At 37.5% G+C, this 18,688-nt stretch overlaps 1 protein-coding gene across 3 annotated transcripts; it reads left to right on the forward strand.

The window, feature by feature from the left end:
- Positions 1 to 703: 703 nt before the first annotated feature.
- pask (PAS domain containing serine/threonine kinase) lies at positions 704 to 18,676 on the forward strand. 3 transcript variants are annotated; one of them, XR_006928896.1, is made up of 21 exons: positions 704 to 1,006; positions 1,166 to 1,364; positions 4,063 to 4,283; positions 7,415 to 7,582; positions 7,772 to 7,903; positions 8,181 to 8,315; positions 8,623 to 8,788; positions 9,128 to 9,306; positions 9,524 to 9,641; positions 10,452 to 10,544; positions 11,242 to 11,407; positions 11,710 to 12,407; positions 12,575 to 12,744; positions 14,069 to 14,236; positions 14,361 to 14,486; positions 15,142 to 15,276; positions 15,386 to 15,585; positions 15,908 to 16,041; positions 16,381 to 16,444; positions 17,311 to 17,454; positions 17,837 to 17,978. XR_006928896.1 is itself a non-coding variant. In XM_046877197.1 (20 exons), the coding sequence occupies exons 2-20, from the start codon at positions 1,172 to 1,174 to the stop codon at positions 18,025 to 18,027; spliced, it is 3,537 nt and encodes a 1,178-aa protein (XP_046733153.1). In that variant the 5' UTR covers positions 704 to 1,006; positions 1,166 to 1,171; the 3' UTR covers positions 18,028 to 18,676. The 3 variants fall into 3 exon arrangements, 2 of the variants coding, with proteins under 2 accessions (XP_046733153.1, XP_046733155.1); XM_046877197.1 differs by lacking the exon at positions 16,381 to 16,444 and having other exon boundaries at positions 17,837 to 18,676; XM_046877199.1 differs by lacking the exon at positions 16,381 to 16,444 and having other exon boundaries at positions 704 to 990; positions 17,837 to 18,676.
- Positions 18,677 to 18,688: the final 12 nt, after the last annotated feature.

The following is an 18,688-nucleotide window of genomic DNA, read 5'->3' on the forward strand; positions in this document are numbered from 1 at the left end:
ATTTGTTAAAAATTGTTAGTTGCTAGTGAAAATGTTGTAGAGGTGATCATTTGAAAATGTAAATACTTGCAAAAGTTTTGCATATTGATATTTATCTGTTTCCTACCTTGTTAAATCATTGTTGATAATTATTGTGAGAAATCGTTAACATGATCAGTGTCTTCACATAGATAATTATTAATAATAACACAATTAAAGGTAAATTGATCGAATTTGTTAATTTCAGAAGTGTGTATCAAACTGGTAGCCCTTCACATTAATCAGTACCTAAGAAGTAGCTCTGAGTTTCAAAAAGGTTGAGATAGACCCCTGAGATAGACAATCTAGCTTTTTTTCCCTCATGTTCAGCTGTGGGCTTTGGGCACTCATGACTCTGTCAGCATTTCAACGTTTGATGTGTGTGGGTGTGTGTTTTAATTGATCCACCTTTACTAAGTATTATCCCCTGTATCTCGGAAACATTTATTTATTCGGGATTAGGAAATTTCCAATAAATATATTTATTATATAAGGAATCCTATCCACAAAAAAAATCCCAGTCTCATAATCAGTGTTATTCACTTCACCTGTCGGCGGTTTTAATGTTACGCCTGATGGGTGGAGACGCACTCAGAACAAAGTTCCGCCTACTGACGTTTCTGATTGGCTGATTTGCTCGCTCGGTTTGCGGAATCTGTTTTCTTATTGGTCGCTTGTTGGGCGTCATTTTCATTCGTTTACAGCAGCGCCAAATTGCTTCCTGGGATTTTGAGCACACAATCCAAGTCTGAGAGTTAACAAAAAAAACTTGTTTGGGTTAAAACCATTTCTTATGTTTCTATGGACATTGTTATATCTAATGCACAACAAACGGCGTGGTTAAAACAGTTCAACTTTCGGTTTTTAGTTCAGTTTGGGTGTGAAAACGTGTTTGGGGTGAACAGGAGCTCTCCGAGTGGGTCTGCCAGAAAAACGGATAAACAGTGATCTTATTTATCCGAAATATCACCGGTGAGTGACGAGGAAAGTAAGTAGCGAAATTTAGCTGGTTTGTTGCTTCGCTGTTGATTAAGGCACCAAACTCCGGCAGTCTTTCCTCTGTTAAATAGTGCACTGCCAAAGCTAGTTTAAAACAATGATCGCAATAGTGTTAATGTGTATTTTTGTGTGTTTTTTTTTCTTCAAGCTAAAAATGTCGCTGTGGCGCCACATAGTTGATAAACAGAAGGGCGGCCATGTTAATGCTACAGGCGACAGTGTTTGTTTCGTTGCTAAGACTAAATCCTCCCTGATGGGACTTGAGGACTCTGTGGAAGCAGGTCTGTCTCCTCCAAAGCATACTGCAAAAGAGAGCTCATTTCCTCCCGTTTCAGACTCCACCACAGGTGAGACACCGTTTAATTCACATACAAATAGAAATAGAAAGTTGAAAAAAAGCACTAGCACAGCAACTAACAATGCAAACAAATGACTAAAGCAGAGATGCTCACACGAGGGCCCCAATGCCATACACGAGAAGAGGGAAAGATCACTGATACAGAGCTTCATGTATTTCATCCTTAATATAACACTTTATATTAAAAAATATAAATGAATGAGTGACCATAAGTGGATATGAATTAGCCCAGTTTGGACAGAAGTGAGAATATAAGGAGCAGCTTCATGTCTCTCATTAGAGATCATTGATATTACAAGGATAAACTCTACATTGTACTGTAAATGGGATTATTTCTATATTTATATTGCACTATTTATTTTATTGAACAAGAAAAGTTTTTAAATTAAAACTGTTAGTTAACCGCAATTTTATTTTTTAAAGATTTTTTTAAAATCTCAAATGATGGGAATCATGTAAAACTTTAATTTTAATATAAAACATTTTGATATAATCTAAGTTTACTTTTGGCTCACAGCCCTGGGTTTTTTTTTATAAGGAATTACTGGACCAGCAGGACTAAAGTCTGTCTTTCAATATAAAAATAATACAGTGCTAAAGGTTTTTTTTTTCTCTTCTTAAGAATGGAGTTTATTAGATTTTAATAAATGTATTTAATTGTTTTCTTCTTATTAATTAGTATGGCACCAGCCATGTAAAAATGCAAAAAAAACCTGAGGCCGGGCTGATTTAATTCTAGCTCAGGGTGTAGATTGATGTCTCATCGCTGCTGGTCATGTTGGATGAAAATGGAGCAACTTTGTGCAAACTTTGTTCCAAATTCACAGTGATAAAAATGACATTTTTGTGTGTTTTGAATGCAAAAGCTGGGTAATGGTAAGTACAGCTTCTCTGTTTACTATGCAACATAGAAGAGCTATGAGACTTGAGATTTGGCTGCAAAACAAAGCGAATGTTGCTGTATTGTGCAAGTCAAATGAGACTGACCTATGAATCATAAAATGTACCCTATTGTATGTGCCTCAAGTCTATGTACAGTTGTGTTCAAAATTATTCAACCCCCACTGAAATTGATTGTTTTGGTCGGTTTGACATTGATTATGATCATTCAGTCATCCTGCTTACAATTAAATCAAAGAGGCACGTGTAGGTCAGACAAATATAACATAACATTTATAATGAAATAACCACAAATGTCTTTTCTGAGCTCACATCATTATCAGTTTTATTCAACCCCCAAGTGACATTCAATCTTAGTACTTAGTACAACATCCTTTTACAGTAATAACAGCTTTTAAACGTGAAGCATAGCTTGACACAAGTGTCTTGCAGCGATCTACGGGTATCTTCGCCCATTCATCATGGGCAAAAGCCTCCAGTTCAGTCACATTCTTAGGCTTGCGCACTGCAACTGCTTTCTTTAAGTCCCACCAGAGGTTCTCAATCGGATTTAAGTCTGGTGACTGCGATGGCCACTTCAAAATGTTCCAGCCTTTAATCTGCAACCATGCTCTAGTGGACTTGGAGGTATGCTTGGGATCATTGTCCTGTTGAAAGGTCCAACGTCTTCCAAGCCTCAGGTTTGTGACGGACTGCATCACATTGTCATCCAATATCTCCTGGTACTGAAGAGAATTCATGGTACCTTGCACACGCTGAAGCTTCCCAGTACCTGCAGAAGCAAAACAGCCCCAAAGCATGATTGACCCCCCGCCATGCTTCACAGTAGGCAAGGTGTTCTTTTCTTCATAGGCCTTGTTCTTCCTCCTCCAAACATAGCGTTGATCCATGGGCCCAAACAGTTCTAATTTTGTTTCATCAGTCCACAGAACACTATCCCAAAACTTCTGTGGTTTGTCCACATGACTTTTGGCATACTGCAGTCGACTCTTCTTATTCTTTGGGGACAGCAAGGGGGTGCGCCTGGGAGTTCTGGCATGGAGGCCTTCATTACGCAGGGTGCGCCGTATTGTCTGAGCAGAAACTTCAGTACCCACATCTGACAAATCTTTTCTCAGTTCCTCAGCAGTCACACGGGGACTTTTCTCCACTCTACGCTTCAGGTAGCGCACAGCAGTCGAAGTCAGCATCTTCTTTCTGCCACGACCAGGTAGCGTTTCAACAGTGCCCTTTGCCTTGAATTTGCGAATGATGCTTCCTATGGTGTCTCTTGGTATGTTTAACATCTTTGCAATCTTCTTATAGCCATTGCCCTTCCTGTGAAGAGTAATCACCTGTTCTCTTGTCTTCCTGGACCATTCTCTTGACCTCACCATGTTTGTAACCACACCAGTAAATGTCTAGAAGGAGCTGAGTATCACAGTCATTTTAAAGCTGCCTAATTGGTGCTTATTAGGCTTTATTGCTGCTCCCTGATATCCACAGGTGTTTTCAATACCTGATTGAAAACACTTAATTGAACCTCTGTTCTTCAGAGTGGTAGTCTTTAAGGGGTTGAATAATTATGTCAATGAAGAATTCACAAAAGAAACATTTACTACTGTATTACAAAACTAATTGATGTCATTTTAGTTGCATATGGTTCTTTAAGAAGTCCTTGTAGGATTTCATTCTGAATACAATTACAAATGTACACTAAATTCCCTAAAACCATTTACAGCATTGGGGGTTGAATAATTTTGAACACAACTATAAAATCCTGATGTGGTAATTCTGCTTGCTTTTAGTTAATAGAAAAGAGTTTCCAGTGATGATGAAGGCTGCTTCATCATCCCTTCTTTGTGGGTCTCCTTGCCGATGTCACGCTTCAGGTTCCTCTCCGGCTCAGTTAGAGAGCTCACAGCTTGAACAGCTGCTCTCTCTCAGTCTCTGCCTTGGAAAGAAAGGCCTCGAGCTCATCCACTGTCCTAATAAGGCCACAATCACTCTGGACCGTTCAACAGCACAGGTATAACAAACAACGTGAGGTTTGCATCTCTACATCTTACATATCAGGTAGTAGGATAACCTTCAAAATGTTTTGGTCAGCAACATGGAATCACTCACATTATGCATGTATACATATTAACAAATAGATCCAAATGTCAGTGTTTGGGTGGGTTTTTTTTTTTTATTATTATTTTTTTTTTTTAAAGGGTATCTATTTTTCCTCTGACCTTCTTGGAAGTCTTAACATTGGAAGAGGGTTGAGAACTGAACTGCATGTTATATTACCATGATTAAATTCAATAACTGTACAATTAAACCATAAGCTTTAGACCAATCCTGCACATTCTGGGTTTAAACAGAAAATAACTTAAGCTAAAGAAATATTACACACACACACACACACACACACATGTATACATTTTTATATATTATATATTTATATATTTTATATATATATATATATATATATATATATATATATATATATATATATATATATATATATATATATATATATATATATATATATATATAAAATAAATAAAAGAAAACATCCTGCATTAATAGCAGTCCTTTGGCCAATCACATGTCTGTGGTCCTCCATGAAGTTCAGTTGTGTGAAAATGAAAGTATGCTCTTTCTATATTGTATGGTTTAATGTATAAAACCTTAAATAAACACCACAACACATTACACCATAATTGTATTTATTTATTTTACACAAATAAAACCATGTGTTAAATACTAACTACACGATTACTGCTTCTATATGATTTAAGAGGCTAGGTAGCAGCCAGTTGCTGTAAATTAAAAACCTTTGATTAAACATTCAGCATGTGACCACCTCTATAAATGCCCAAGTTTTAGCAGTTTGCTGGTCTGGAGCGTTCATGTTTGTCACCGTGCCAAGTAGGAAAGGCATGAGCAATGCGCTCAGAGTAGCAATTGTTGCTACCTATCAGTCTGGAAAGGGGTTATAAGGCCAGTTTCACTTGGTAGTTCAGTGATTAAGATGTTGTACTTGGGATCAGGAGTTCAAACCCCACCACCAAATTGCTTCTGCAGTGCTCAGTTGAACAAATTAGATAATTAAATAGATTTTAATAAGGGTGTCTACCAAATGGCACAACATTTAATGTGAATTGCAACAATATAAATTTCATCATTCTACAGGATTGGCCATCCCAGCAAATTTACTTGAGTCTGATCATGCAATGCTCTGAGAAATTGCAAAAACTCTACAGTTACAGCTCAGCCTCTGCAGGTCTCAGTCTCCAGCAAACCTACAACAGATTGGTTAACAAATAACAGAATTGGGTGTTGCAAAGGTCACACCTCGGTCTGACTTGATTTTTTATGTCCTAGTACATAAACCATAGAAGTGTATATTCATTTTCACATGATTAAATACAGCACTCCTTTAAATGATTAATGTCCTATCAGGCAGTGGAATGTGTGTGTGTGTGTGTGTATGTGTGTGTGTGTGTGTGTGTGTGTGTGTGTGTGTGTGTGTGTGTGTATATATATATATATATATATATATATATATATATATATATATATATATATATATAATGTGTATATATTAGTTTCAATGTCAACTTAAAAAAATGATTTTTAAAACATGATTCCTTCATACAGAAAATTTATTTTTTGCTTGTCATTTTTAAACACCATGCACAAAGATTATAATCCTTACAAGAGAAATAATTTTTTGTCTACTACTTTATACCTACATTATCAGTCAGTGCGTATTGTGGTAAACCGCAACAAATGAGCAAAAGTCATTTAATATAAAGCTATTTCTAAACAAAAAGTTTTTTATGAGCTGTTAATGAGACTGAAAGGTCGTTATATCCAGCAGCAGTGTTTAATTAATAGACAAATTTACATGCATACCCTTGCATGCAAGAATGCAGATTATGGAATTGTACTGTTTGTATGCCAAATGTCCAAATGTTATGTTTATCATGAAATTATTGTCTAGACGTGTTATTGCAATGTTAATTTGGCAGAGGAGTTGGCAATATACTGTTAACACGTACATGAGCAAGCTTGCGACATTAAGCAGGATTCATGTTCATGTTTAACGCCTACTTTCATAATAAATAAACACGTTCATTGTCGATTTAATGTGTGTAGTGCTATGTAGCGTGTATATAGTACCATACAGCATAGTAAAATTATTTATTGAAAAATGTTGGGATATTTTTGTACTATATAGAAGGGCTGCTGCTACTGATTATTTTAGTAATTGAGTATTCTAACGATTATATCATCGATTAATCGAGTATTTAATTTTTTTCTTTATTAAAGAGCAATACAAAATAAGAGAGAAAAGGACAGGTCTCTTAAAACGAACAAGTATTTTTTTTTTTTTAGAAAATAAAATTTTTAATTAAATTTTTATTGCTGAAATTGCATACAGGAATATCTGTGAAAACTAAACCTATTTAGTGCATTTAATTATTAAATTGCAAACGCAGTGCGGTTAAAAATTTCCTCTGCAGTCGCCGCGTACAGTAGGTTATGGGAAAATGTTTAATGTATCTCATTATTATTCTCACTGATGTATTTATTTATTAAATCTCGCACAGTATCGCAATGTGGTTTACTTGTCTCTGGAAAAGCAGTTTGAGATTTTCCACACTCTAAATCTGTATTTATTGGGAGCTTTAAAAGCGTGCTCCACTACCTGCTCTGCGCCGCCACTGCCGAGGGAGGTTTTGAACGCACTGTATAAAAATAAAATTGTTTTAGTTTGAAATGATCCCAAACTTTGGACACTTTCTGCTGTTTTCTTTGGCCTGAATCTTCTCTTTGCTTTGTGGTTTTCTCCCAGTTCCTTCTTTTTTCATTCTGTAACGTCTTCTGTGTTACCTGGGCAGAGCGCTCCAGAGTTTAGCGGGTGGTACGTCAGTAATAATGGTCTGTGGGAAACACGGCGCTTCATGTATAGTTAAATGTACCAAATGAAAGCATTTTTGGTACTTAAATTATTCAAGTTACTCAAAGAATCATTTCAGCCCTACTATATAGCAAGAAATAATTAGAGCGGTTAAAAAGATTGATGCACGTGGACAGTTATTTTATTGCCTAATTGGTGTCGTAGTTTATGTAAACATTCACTGTTGAACTGTTAATTTGTAGGTAGTGGATGTGAACAAGCAAGCCTGCGAGCTCTTTGAATACACACGCAGTGAGCTGATTGGAAAAACCCTGACCTTCCTTCTGAAGACTAGTCATATGACTGAGGATGTGTTGGGAGAGGACAGCCTAGACTCTGCAGGCAACATAATCACCATATCCAGAAAAGTGGTATGTACACTTGTGAGGGAGCTCTAAAAAGAGAGATGCACTATAATAAGACTTTATTCATCTGTAGTGTTTTTCATCCTGGTCTGGGATGTAGCATACAAACCTTTTTTTGTATTTTATTTATTCACTTATTTTACTTCCTAATTTGTCTCTAATCATGTCTTTATTTATATCTGTTTTGTTTACTAGGTAAATGCAGTAGTTAAAGCAGACTTCGAGATCCCTGTGTCTGTATGGACGTGTTCATACAATCACAAAACCTGCGTACTGTTTTTGGAGAAAGTGGAGAGGATATCCGCCCACTTCTCTTTCTCTAAAGAGGTTTGATTTATATTAGCTGTGTGGTATTTTATTTATTTATTTGTTTATTGGCTGTGGTTAATAAACTTTGTTTTGCATAAAAAGATTGGGTTTAGCATATGGCTTCAACATTTTATGCACATGATGGAAAAAAAGCTTATTATGGCCGCTGTTGTATCAACAACTTTATTTTATTAAAATAATGGTGTTGCGCCAACTGATTTAATTGTCTAATGTTTTTGCACACTATTTTAGGTTTGCTGCCACATTAAAAATGTACTATAATATGTTGCTTTAGGGTGGGATTCTCAGCTATGACTCCACTTTTGCTCATCTCCATGGTTACTGTGATGCTGATGACTTGATTGGGCTTTCGGTCACATCCGTGATGCCAACACTTCTTGTTCCACCGCAGTGTCGGACCATACCTAAGGTCTAAAGCGCACTCTAATTTATAACTGCTTGGCTAAAAACAGTTCTCTCTCTCTCGTGTGTGTGTGTGTGTGTGTGTGTGTGGTGTGGTCTTTGTTGTTATTCATTCTAAAACCTAATGCATTGTGTTCTAGCAGTAGCAGCCATTATAGCTTTTAAGTAATTTTGTTTTCATTTACTGTTATTAGTTTGAGATCATTCTGGGCCAGCAAATGTTCACTTTTACAATAGTTTCAACAATAAAGCAAGAATACTAAGTGCTTATTTCTGTGGTGTATTTACTGAAGATTAACCTGTGTGTCTTACAGGTGATGCGCTTGCAGAGGGTGCGTGTGCGGGGCAGGAACAGCACAGAATTGTGGGCGAGTGTGCGACTGCGCACTGCGATATCCTGTGGGAAGCCTTTAAACCAGTTGGACACGTCTTCCTGTGCTGAGCCCAGTGAAAAGTCACATGCAGTACTCGGTGCAGGGGGTCTGTATTGATCTTTTGGATACATTTTTTTTCACCTGTTTACATGGTGTACTTTTCCTTTCTTTCCCTTAATGTTTCCCAAATGCAGTCAACAGCAGAGCATCTTAAACACCATATCGCACTTCAAACATCCAATAACATTAAGCGCAAATCATAAATTATGACCACCTTATTTAGCTCTGACCTACGCTGCATTTGATAAGCCATGCTATGACTGTGCTAAGTAAACTAACTTTAATCTAATGCACCAGTTTGTTTAAAATTATGGCATTGGCCTTCCTTCTGCAAATGCTCTGCATTCACACATTGTTCTATTTCTCTCCATTTTTTTTTTTTAAGATAGTGGCAGTGAAGGTCTGTGCTTGTCCCTCCCAGACGTGGTTTATTCTGGGTCACTGTGGACTTTTGTTCCCTCCAGCAGCCTTCTGACACTCTACCCCAATGGCACCATTAACAGCATCAACAGCATTTACTGTCCCCTGCTGATGGGATATAGCATGACTGAGCTTGTGGGCAAGGTAGTGCTCTAATTTCTCTCGAAAAAAAAGAAAAAAAAAAAAAAAAAGATATTACCCATACTAATTACTAATATAATCCATATACTATATAATTCTCTGTTACTATATCATGCACTAGCTGGATTAGTGTTTAAAAATCAAACTATATGGGTCATGTCTCAAAAGACAATGTCCTAAAGTCAATCCTGTGCGTTTGTATCTCTGTGCATGTATGTAGACGATCACCTTCTTGATACCAGCCTTTTACGAGATGATGTGTGCCTTTGACAGAAGTCCCAGTCCTGTATTGTATCATGAAGTTTGCCCAGCATTCAGTCCTCCTAGAGGCCACACAGGTATATGCATTTTCTAGGAAATCACCCTGTTTTTTTTTTTTTTGTTTTTTTTTTACAGATGATGTTGGTGAAGGTTTCACTGTCCTTGAATGAAAATGTTAGTTTGACAGTGCCCTGTGGTAAACTGTTGCCCCCTGTTACCCATCCAATGTGCATTCGTGAATGCAGCCAAGTGTTTTTGGAATAGGCTCCAAAGTAACCTGGTTGCACCCACTTTTTGTAATGAGGCATACGTCTGCTCAGAATTAACCAATTACATTCTCAGGGTTGAAAGTGTTTAGCATACAGCAATCATCAATGTAGTGCTCAAGCCCAAATAGCTTCAGAAGCTTGTTCAAGTGATGTCAAAATGTTTACATAGACAAAGTCTCCATGTTAAAGGCAATTATTAAAGGGGTAAAAAAATAATTCCCAAGGCTTAAGGGCATATTTGTTTTTAGAACAATAAGATCCAAGCTCACCTACAGTAAAGTGTGCATCATTCTGGGCAGGAAAGAAGCAGATGATCAGCATTTTTGAATGGCACAGACATTCAAAACTGTTAAAGATCTACAGTATTTTAATTATTATAATGTTTTCTGTAAATATTGTGCTTGTAAATTTGACTTAAAAACTGTTTTGATAGTAACTGAAGTTGTAAGAGTAGAGAAACTTGGGATTTATGGACATCATGCACCATAAAATTAGTTACATAGACTCCTCTGTATTTATCCTTATTAATGTAAAGGCAGGATCAGATGGCAGAGTGAAATTTTAGTTGTTTTCTTATCCCGATTCTATTTTTTATTTTTTTTTCTCTTCTCTATTTAGACTCCTACAGATGCTCTAATGGAGGTGGAGGTGGTACATCAAGCCCATCTGCTTGTGCTACTTCAGCAAAGGAGACTCAGGACACATATAATAGTGAGTGCTTTCTGTGAACAGTCTACTTCTATGCTGTGGCGATGGAATTATTGAGTTATTCCATATTTAGTAAGTGGCACGTGTATTTTTGCATTACTGTTTGCATTAGATCTGCTGGTGTGTACATATTAATAGCCTTGAGTCTCTTTACTCCTTAGAGCTTATGTTAAACATACAAACCCTATTCCACAAAAGTTGGGACACTGTACAAATTGTGAATAAAGAAGGAATGTAATAATTTACAAATCTCAAACTTTTTCGATTTTATCCACAATAGAATATAGATAACATATCAAGTGTTGAAAGTGAGATATTTTGAAATGTCATGCCAAATATTGGCTTAATTTGGATTTCATGAGAGCTACACATTCCAAAAAAGTTGGGACAGGTAGCAATAAGAGGCCGGAAAAGTTAAATGTACATATAAGGAACAGCTGAAGGGTCAATTGGCAACATAATTGGGTATAAAAACAAAACCTACTTAAATATGCTGTATTTAATCTGAGCACTGTGACTATGAAATACTTTGCGATTGTGATTGAAGCCTTTTGATGGGCTTCCAATCGGTTCAGAGTAATCCTTGGTACACCAGCCATGTGCTTTAACCCTGTACCAGAACATTATGCCCAGGTTGACTATACTTATGTGGTTCATTTCATATAAACATTATAATCTTTTTTTACTGAATATAATGAAGGTCTTAAGACTGTGCTGGCCAAAGACAGTCTGTTGTTCCCACCACCAAAGAGGAAAGGAGGTGCAGCAAAGGAGAGGCAAGGCTTTGCTGCTGTCAAGGCTAAGCAGAAGCACCAGGCTCCTTCTGCAATTACTGTTCCTGCAGTTTCCCCCATGCCTGTAAAAAGGTGGGCTAACCTCTTGCTCACCAGCAAACCAGTGAGAGCTCAAATTAAAAGAATCAAGTTTCTGACTAGTGACATTTTTTGACCTAGTAGAACAGACATTGGTGTTTTTGGAGGGGAGGGTACAGTTGTATTTTAATTTTTTGGGGGGTGGTTAATTGTAACTGACGATGGATGTGTAATTTAACAAAGCAACATTTATCTCCATTACTCTGGCATTTAGAATTGTTTAAAAAGTTGGTGCTACTGTTTTAGATGTTTATTGATTTTGTTTTTTCCATGGTTATGATTTTTTTTTCATACAGATTGGAGGACACTGCAGAGCTTTGCAGCGAGGCAGCTGCAGTAGTATCCCAGTCTGAGTCTGTTCCATCTGATTCCACCGCAGCTCTACTACACACCTTTGCTTTGCTTGAGTCCCAACAGGATCGCTCAGCCCGATTCCAAAATTCCAGCTTCGAGGTGATCTCACTTGGCAGTCGTTCGTCCTCGGGATTTTGTGAAAAGTGGGCGGGTCCTGAGAAATCTGATGACACGCAACAGGAAGGAGAAGTAGCCGATTCAAGCAGCTGCTTCCTTGACCTGGATACTAACGGTGATGCAATTGCACTTGCCATTGGTGAGCTAGACCTGAGTGAGTGCGACACGGCTGAGCTCCTGCGCACACAATCACCTTGCATTGTGGATTCTGATCCTGAAACCGAACCCCGTGACCAAAAATACAAACTTCCTGAGCAAGAATGCCTGGGGGGAGGTGTGATCTCATCACTAAAAGAGTCCTCACTTTTAGAGGCAAATCCAGAGCAGTGGAACACTGAGTTTGAAATTCCGGAGCAGTGTACTTCTTTCTCAGAGCTTTGTAAAAGTCTGTCAAGTGACAGACTGGCAACCTCGACCCCTAAAAGGCCACAGTACACTCCTGTTAGAGCACTAACACCGCCTGCCCTGATACAGGAGGGCAGGTTTCAAGCCAACTGCTACCACAGAGATGGAACCCCGATGGGTAAGGATTTTATTTTTGTCTGATTTTAAAGTTTTAATAAACAAAGGTTACAATTTTAAAATTTGGACTTGGTCCTGTATTTAATATTTCCCTTGTTGCCTTAAGGATGCATGTGGGGGGGGGATTTTTACTATTTTAAATATTTTATTATTATTTTTGCCACGTAGAGGTGCAGTGTGACGTGCGCAGAGCTGCTCTCTTCAGCGGAGGTGCTTTGTACTGTGTGTGGCTGAGTGGGAGTCATCTTTTCCTTCACCAGCAGGAGACACTGCAGAGCACACAGACATCCATAGCAAAGTCTTCAATTGAAGACTCCTTAGCCTCCAGTTTGCGAGAGGTGAGGTCCAAACATATCACATCGTAGCAGTAGTACAGTGTATATATATATATATATATATATATATATATATATATATATATATATATATATATATATATGTATATATATATGTATATATATGTATGTATATGTGTACACACATATACACATACACAGTACAGACCAAAAGTTTGGACACACCTTCTCATTCAAAGAGTTCTCTTTATTTTCATGACTATGAAAATTGTAGATTCACACTGAAGGCATCAAAACTATGAATTAACACATGTGGAATTATATACATAACAAAAAAGTGTGAAACAACTGAAAATATGTCATATTGTAGGTTCTTCAAAGTAGCCACCTTTTGCTTAGATTACTGCTTTGCACACTCTTGGCATTCTCTTGATGCCTACTTTGAAGAACCTACAATATGACATATTTTCAGTTCACTTTTTTGTTGTGTATAATTCCACATGTTTTGATGCCTTCAGTGTGACTCTACAATTTTCATAGTCATGAAAACAAAAGAAAACTCTTTGAATGAGCAGTTGTGTCCAAACTTTTGGTCTGTACTGTGTGTGTGTGTGTGTGTATATATATACTTTTGGTCTGTGTGTGTGTGTGTGTGTGTGTATATCTATCTTATATCTATCCGTCTTATTTATATATATTATTTATATATATATATATATAATTTCTTTTTTGTTTGTTTATTTATTCAGTGCTATATACAGTGGAACCTCAGAGCTCACGAGGGTTAGGGACCAAGACCGGTCGCGAGTTCCGGATTTTCGCGACCTTTTGATACGCCCCTTCCAACCCAGTAAAAACCCAAAGAACACTATACGAAATCGATTTAGATTGAGTAAATAACACTATTTCACTCCATAACACTTAATTATTAGACTATTTTAACAATACTTTATGTAAATTAACAGCGATCACAATGCTTAATAAAAAAAAATAAAGTACAGGTACAGTAAAGTATGCAGTAGAGAAGTACAGAAAATACAGTAATGGGTACTCACTTTATATAGTAAACCTTGATTAGAAATGTAAAACTAGCGTTTTGAGCAGCTCGCGGTTGCTCACAAGCCGATCTGAATGAGAGTTGCGGAATGAAAGAAGTTGGAATGAAAGTTGCGAGCATGTGAGGTCGCGAGTGCTGAGGCCGCGAGCTCCGAGGTTCCACTGTATGTATGTGTAATATATATCTAGCACTGAATAAACAAACAAAAAAATTATATATTTTTATATATATATGAGAGATAGATAGATATGTCCAGAAACCTTTGGTCTGTTTGGCTACTCTTGACTTTTTGCCTTTTGTTTTATTCAGGTGATCAGTGAAGCAGAGCATGGTAAAGGTCTACGCTCCTCCATGAGTCTGAATCAGTCTGGAGCATGTGAAGGACTGTTTGCGGAAGATTATCATCCGTTGCGACCCATTGGGAAGGGAGCTTTTGGCGTTGTCTGGCTTGCCTCACGGCGTCATGCTGAACAGGAGGTTAGAGCTGAATGTCTGAGGCATCTTCCATTTTCTAGTCTGTCTTTTAATTTGACATTCCTTTACTGTTCACATTTTCTCTTCCTTTTCTTTTAATCTTAAAAGATTTCTCTTTTCCTCCCAGGTGGTAGTGAAGTTTATTAGGAAGAGCAGGGTGATAGAGGAGTGTTGGGTGGAAGACCCTGATTTGGGTCGGGTTGCTCAGGAAGTGGCAATACTCGTGCGACTGGATCACCCAAATATTGTCAAGGTACAAATGTTTTTCAGCTGAACACCATAAACTGGTTCTTTTGTAGATCCCCCTATGAGATTGACATCTTTTGGGTGGGATCAGGATTTATTCACACTGTGTAAATGATCCTTGTTTATATTATTCACAAGTGCCTTCAGGCTGTACATATTTTATATAAAATAATTTGATATAAAGCCCAAATTTCTGTATGATTTTTATTTGGCTACATCATTCAATTACATGGCCGTATCTGTGGAACGCTATGCTATAGCTAAAAGTCTTTATAAATGTGTGTTCTGAGTCTCTCATTTGCTTCATTGTGAGAGAAGAGTGGGGGCATTGCGGAGTTGCTTTCTGAAAGTGCAAAACATCCAAGTTAGCTTGCACAGGATTTACATTGGGCGAGTGAATTCTTCTGGGTATGTCTTTAAAGTAAAATCAACATAACAGATACATGCACATTCTTTACATTTGTAAGAGACTAAAACCCCACCTACCTGTATAAAAATAATCCAAACCTGCTCTTAGATCAGCGAGGGGTTGAGTGCTCGTCCTTATGCATGATAACGTGTGTGTGTGTGTGTATGTATATATGTGTATATATATATATATATATATATATATATATATATATATATATATATATCTCCCTTCTTTCTTTGTCTTTGGAAAGGTGTTGGAGGTGTTTGAGAATGAGAACTTCTTCCAGATGGTGATGGAAAAACATGGAGACGGCATTGACTTGTTTGAGTTTATTGACATGCAACCCAGGCTGGATGAACCACTAGCCAGCTACATCTTTAGGCAGGTGTGTGTAAGCTGATAAGTGTGAGGGAACACAAGGAGTGGCTGTTAAACATGTTTAAAAAAACAAAAAAAACAATAATAATCTGAAAGTATGTTTGTGTGGAATACAGTTGGTGTCAGCAGTGACTTACCTTCGCAAGAAAGGCATATTACACAGGGACATTAAAGACGAAAACATCATCATAGATGCAGAGTTTCATATCAAGTTGATTGATTTTGGGTCTGTGACCCTGCTGGAGTCTGGGAAACTATTCCATGCATTCTGTGGCACACTGGAGTACTGCTCACCTGAGGTGCTACAAGGAAACCTGTAGGTACACAGTTTCTGCACAGAAGCTTATAGCATCATTTATACTTCTTAGATTTTTGGGACATCATAAACTTGTAGTGTGTGTGTGTGTGACCTGTATATAATTTTAATATAGAAAATCCATATACTATTGTCAGCATTTAAGTTTTTATACCAGTACTGTGTTTCCTTGTACATAGTTTGACATGGTGTCTATAGTTTCCATAATCATCCCACATGTTAGTTTTTCATTTTAGTGATACAAAAGCATATTGGTAACACTACTGAATAATGGCATAAATTAGATGAGTTGATTTCTACCAAAAGTTCTTGCACTGTGTAGGTATAAAGGACCAGAACTGGAGATGTGGTCTCTTGGAGTGCTTGTATATACCCTGCTGTTCAGTGAAAACCCTTTTGGTAGTGTGGAAGAGATCATCCAAGCCAAACTCAACATCCCCTATGAAATCTCTCCAGGTGCATATATTTGTGTGTACTTCTCAGTGATGTAGATGCAGCCCACATACATGTGTGGTGTGTACAGCCCATGTGTTTGTGTGTATAAATCATATTTATATTTACACGTGTGCCCGCACACACAACACACGCACACTCTTAAACAAAATTGTAAACCCGGGGAAACATTCCATGTATTTGCATTTTGCGCTGGGGGATCGTAACCAGGTCGTCAACTGATCAAGTTTAAGACCATAGCCTTTAAAAGTTAGTCTTAATGTCATTGTCTCTTAGACAGACACACTGTCATGATCTCCTGGTGGCAAAAGCAAAAAGGCTTTCTGTTTTGGTCTGTTGCAGGATTGTTGAGCTGCACATGCAAGGGCTCTCGCAACGCGCCATTGCTGCCCAGGTCCAACCTGCAGTAAGACGGTCATTTTAAAATTTCTTAAAAGATCCTGAGTTATGGGACAAAAAAATCAAGTGGTAGACCAAAAAAAGTCACCTGTACTGAGCCGGAGGATCCGACGGTCTGTCCGTGAAGACACAGGCCGATCCTCAACCCAAATTAAGTCGCTTACTGATGCTGACTTGCATTATAATAACCATAAGACACCATCTGTGAGAAAAGGGCTTAAAGAACAAAAAACGTCTTCGGAAGGACACGTCTCCTCAAACACCACAAACTTGCCTGTTTTGGAATTTGCAAAGGAGCACCAAACATGGGACATTGAAAGATGGAAGAAAGTTTTATTCTCAGACGAGAAAAAAAAATTTATCCAACGATACTGGCATGACCAGGAGATCCCACTGGAGATGTTTTCTACTCGGCGCAATGGAGCTTCAGGTTGTGCAGGGGCTTCAAACGGTGGCTGGCTATTTGGACATGTTGCAGAAGCCATCTTCACCACATGGGGCAATGTTTCCTCCAGCCTCCTGGAAACAGTTGTTTCAAGCATGCAGAAATAAGTGTTTGACATTATCAATAAAAACAGTGGGGGTACTCGCAACAGAGGCATTTTGACACTTAATTCTGTTGTGGGTAATTCTGGGCTATGGTCTTAAACTTTTGATCAGCTGATGAACAGCTTGTTTTAGTTTAAATGTGGTGTTCAATAAATTGCCAATCTGTGTTTAATTTTTTTATTTATTTTTTTCCCTTGTTCCTAGTTATTAAAAGCTTATAGTTGGGTGCAATAAAGTCCAAAAAAAACTTAAGGCAGCAGTAAGTCAGTGACTGAATTTGGTAAGTGCTGACTACAGCAGATAGTTCATTTGTTTATGTTTTAGATTTGCACACACTGTTGGCCGGTTTGCTGCACAGAGAGCCGACTGAGAGAATGACCCTGGAGGAGCTTCTGCATGAACCGTGGATCCGGCAGCCTATTAACCTAGCGGAGTACAGCTGGAGTGACGTGTTCCCCTGCCATCACGGTAAGCTCTCAATACACAGTAGCAATGTGCACATTACAGACACAATATGCCTGCACATCAGGTACCTCACCACTTAGTGAAATGAGTTCTGCTGTTGGTGTGCAACCTTCTGTAATTTTTCAGTTTGTTTGTGAATCATCTAAATTATACTTTCAATTTAAGTTGTCATTTTATAAGCTCTTAAACATTTTTACTGTGGTTAAATATTTGATTTATGTTGGTTTATTAATGTAACAAGCAAATAAACTTATTTGCATGAGAATTATCAACTTAAGGAAGTAGCACATATTACATAATTTGTCTGCTCACTTTGTTGATTTAGTTTGCTTACTGTTTGCAATTCATATGGATTTTTTTCTTCCTTCCCCTGTTTGTGTGACAGATTCTCCCATGCAAAGTCAGTGCAGTCCAGGTGTGCAGCAGAAGGCCATCCTTCATCATAACAGTGACAAAACACCCCTGGAGGAGGAGGATGATTATGGAATGGATGAAGAAGAGGATGAAGAGCAAAGGAGAACTATGGCAGCACTGGAGTTTGAACTCCTTAAGTATCTAACTGAAGATGGAAGATAGAGGAAGCGCTAGCGCTTCTTTTAAACAAAGACCTGTCATGGGAAAAGGTTAATTATTTATATATATATATATATATATATATATAAAAAAAAAACACTTGCTGCCAGTAGTCCAGTAGAGTTTGATGATTTGCTTGATGACTGGCTTGAACACTAAAGTATCCAAGATCATGACGTCCTACATGAACATGTCTTCTGACACACAAGTGTGATTGAGATGAATGGCATTGAAGGCAGAAAGACTAGCCCATGTTTCAAAAAAAGTGTGGCTGTATATGGCACTGGTGATGTAAATCACAGATTAAAGAGGCACTGTATGAATTGTTGCATTCTTGGTTTCATGACTGACTGCATTGCTGCTTTTTGATGAAGTAAAAAGTGTTTAGCAATCCTGCAAAAGCAATTTGTGCTAAGTGTATTTTGAAGTATGTAAATCTGTGGTTTTTGCATTGAATCTGCATTAATCATTTATAAAAAGCAGTTGTGTAAACAACTCTAAGTTTATTTTAAAAACTAAATTATTTACATTTTAAATATACAGAACGTTTTACATAAATGTTTTTAATTGATTTTTTATTTTTTTTGTATTACATTAAAAGTGATGTTATTCAAGAAAGTGTTTCTGGATTTAAATAAAAGAAATCAAAGCATTCTTGTTTTTT

The sequence above is a fragment of the Silurus meridionalis genome, chromosome 20 (genome assembly GCF_014805685.1).
Source record: "Silurus meridionalis isolate SWU-2019-XX chromosome 20, ASM1480568v1, whole genome shotgun sequence".
Lineage (NCBI taxonomy): Eukaryota > Metazoa > Chordata > Actinopteri > Siluriformes > Siluridae > Silurus > Silurus meridionalis.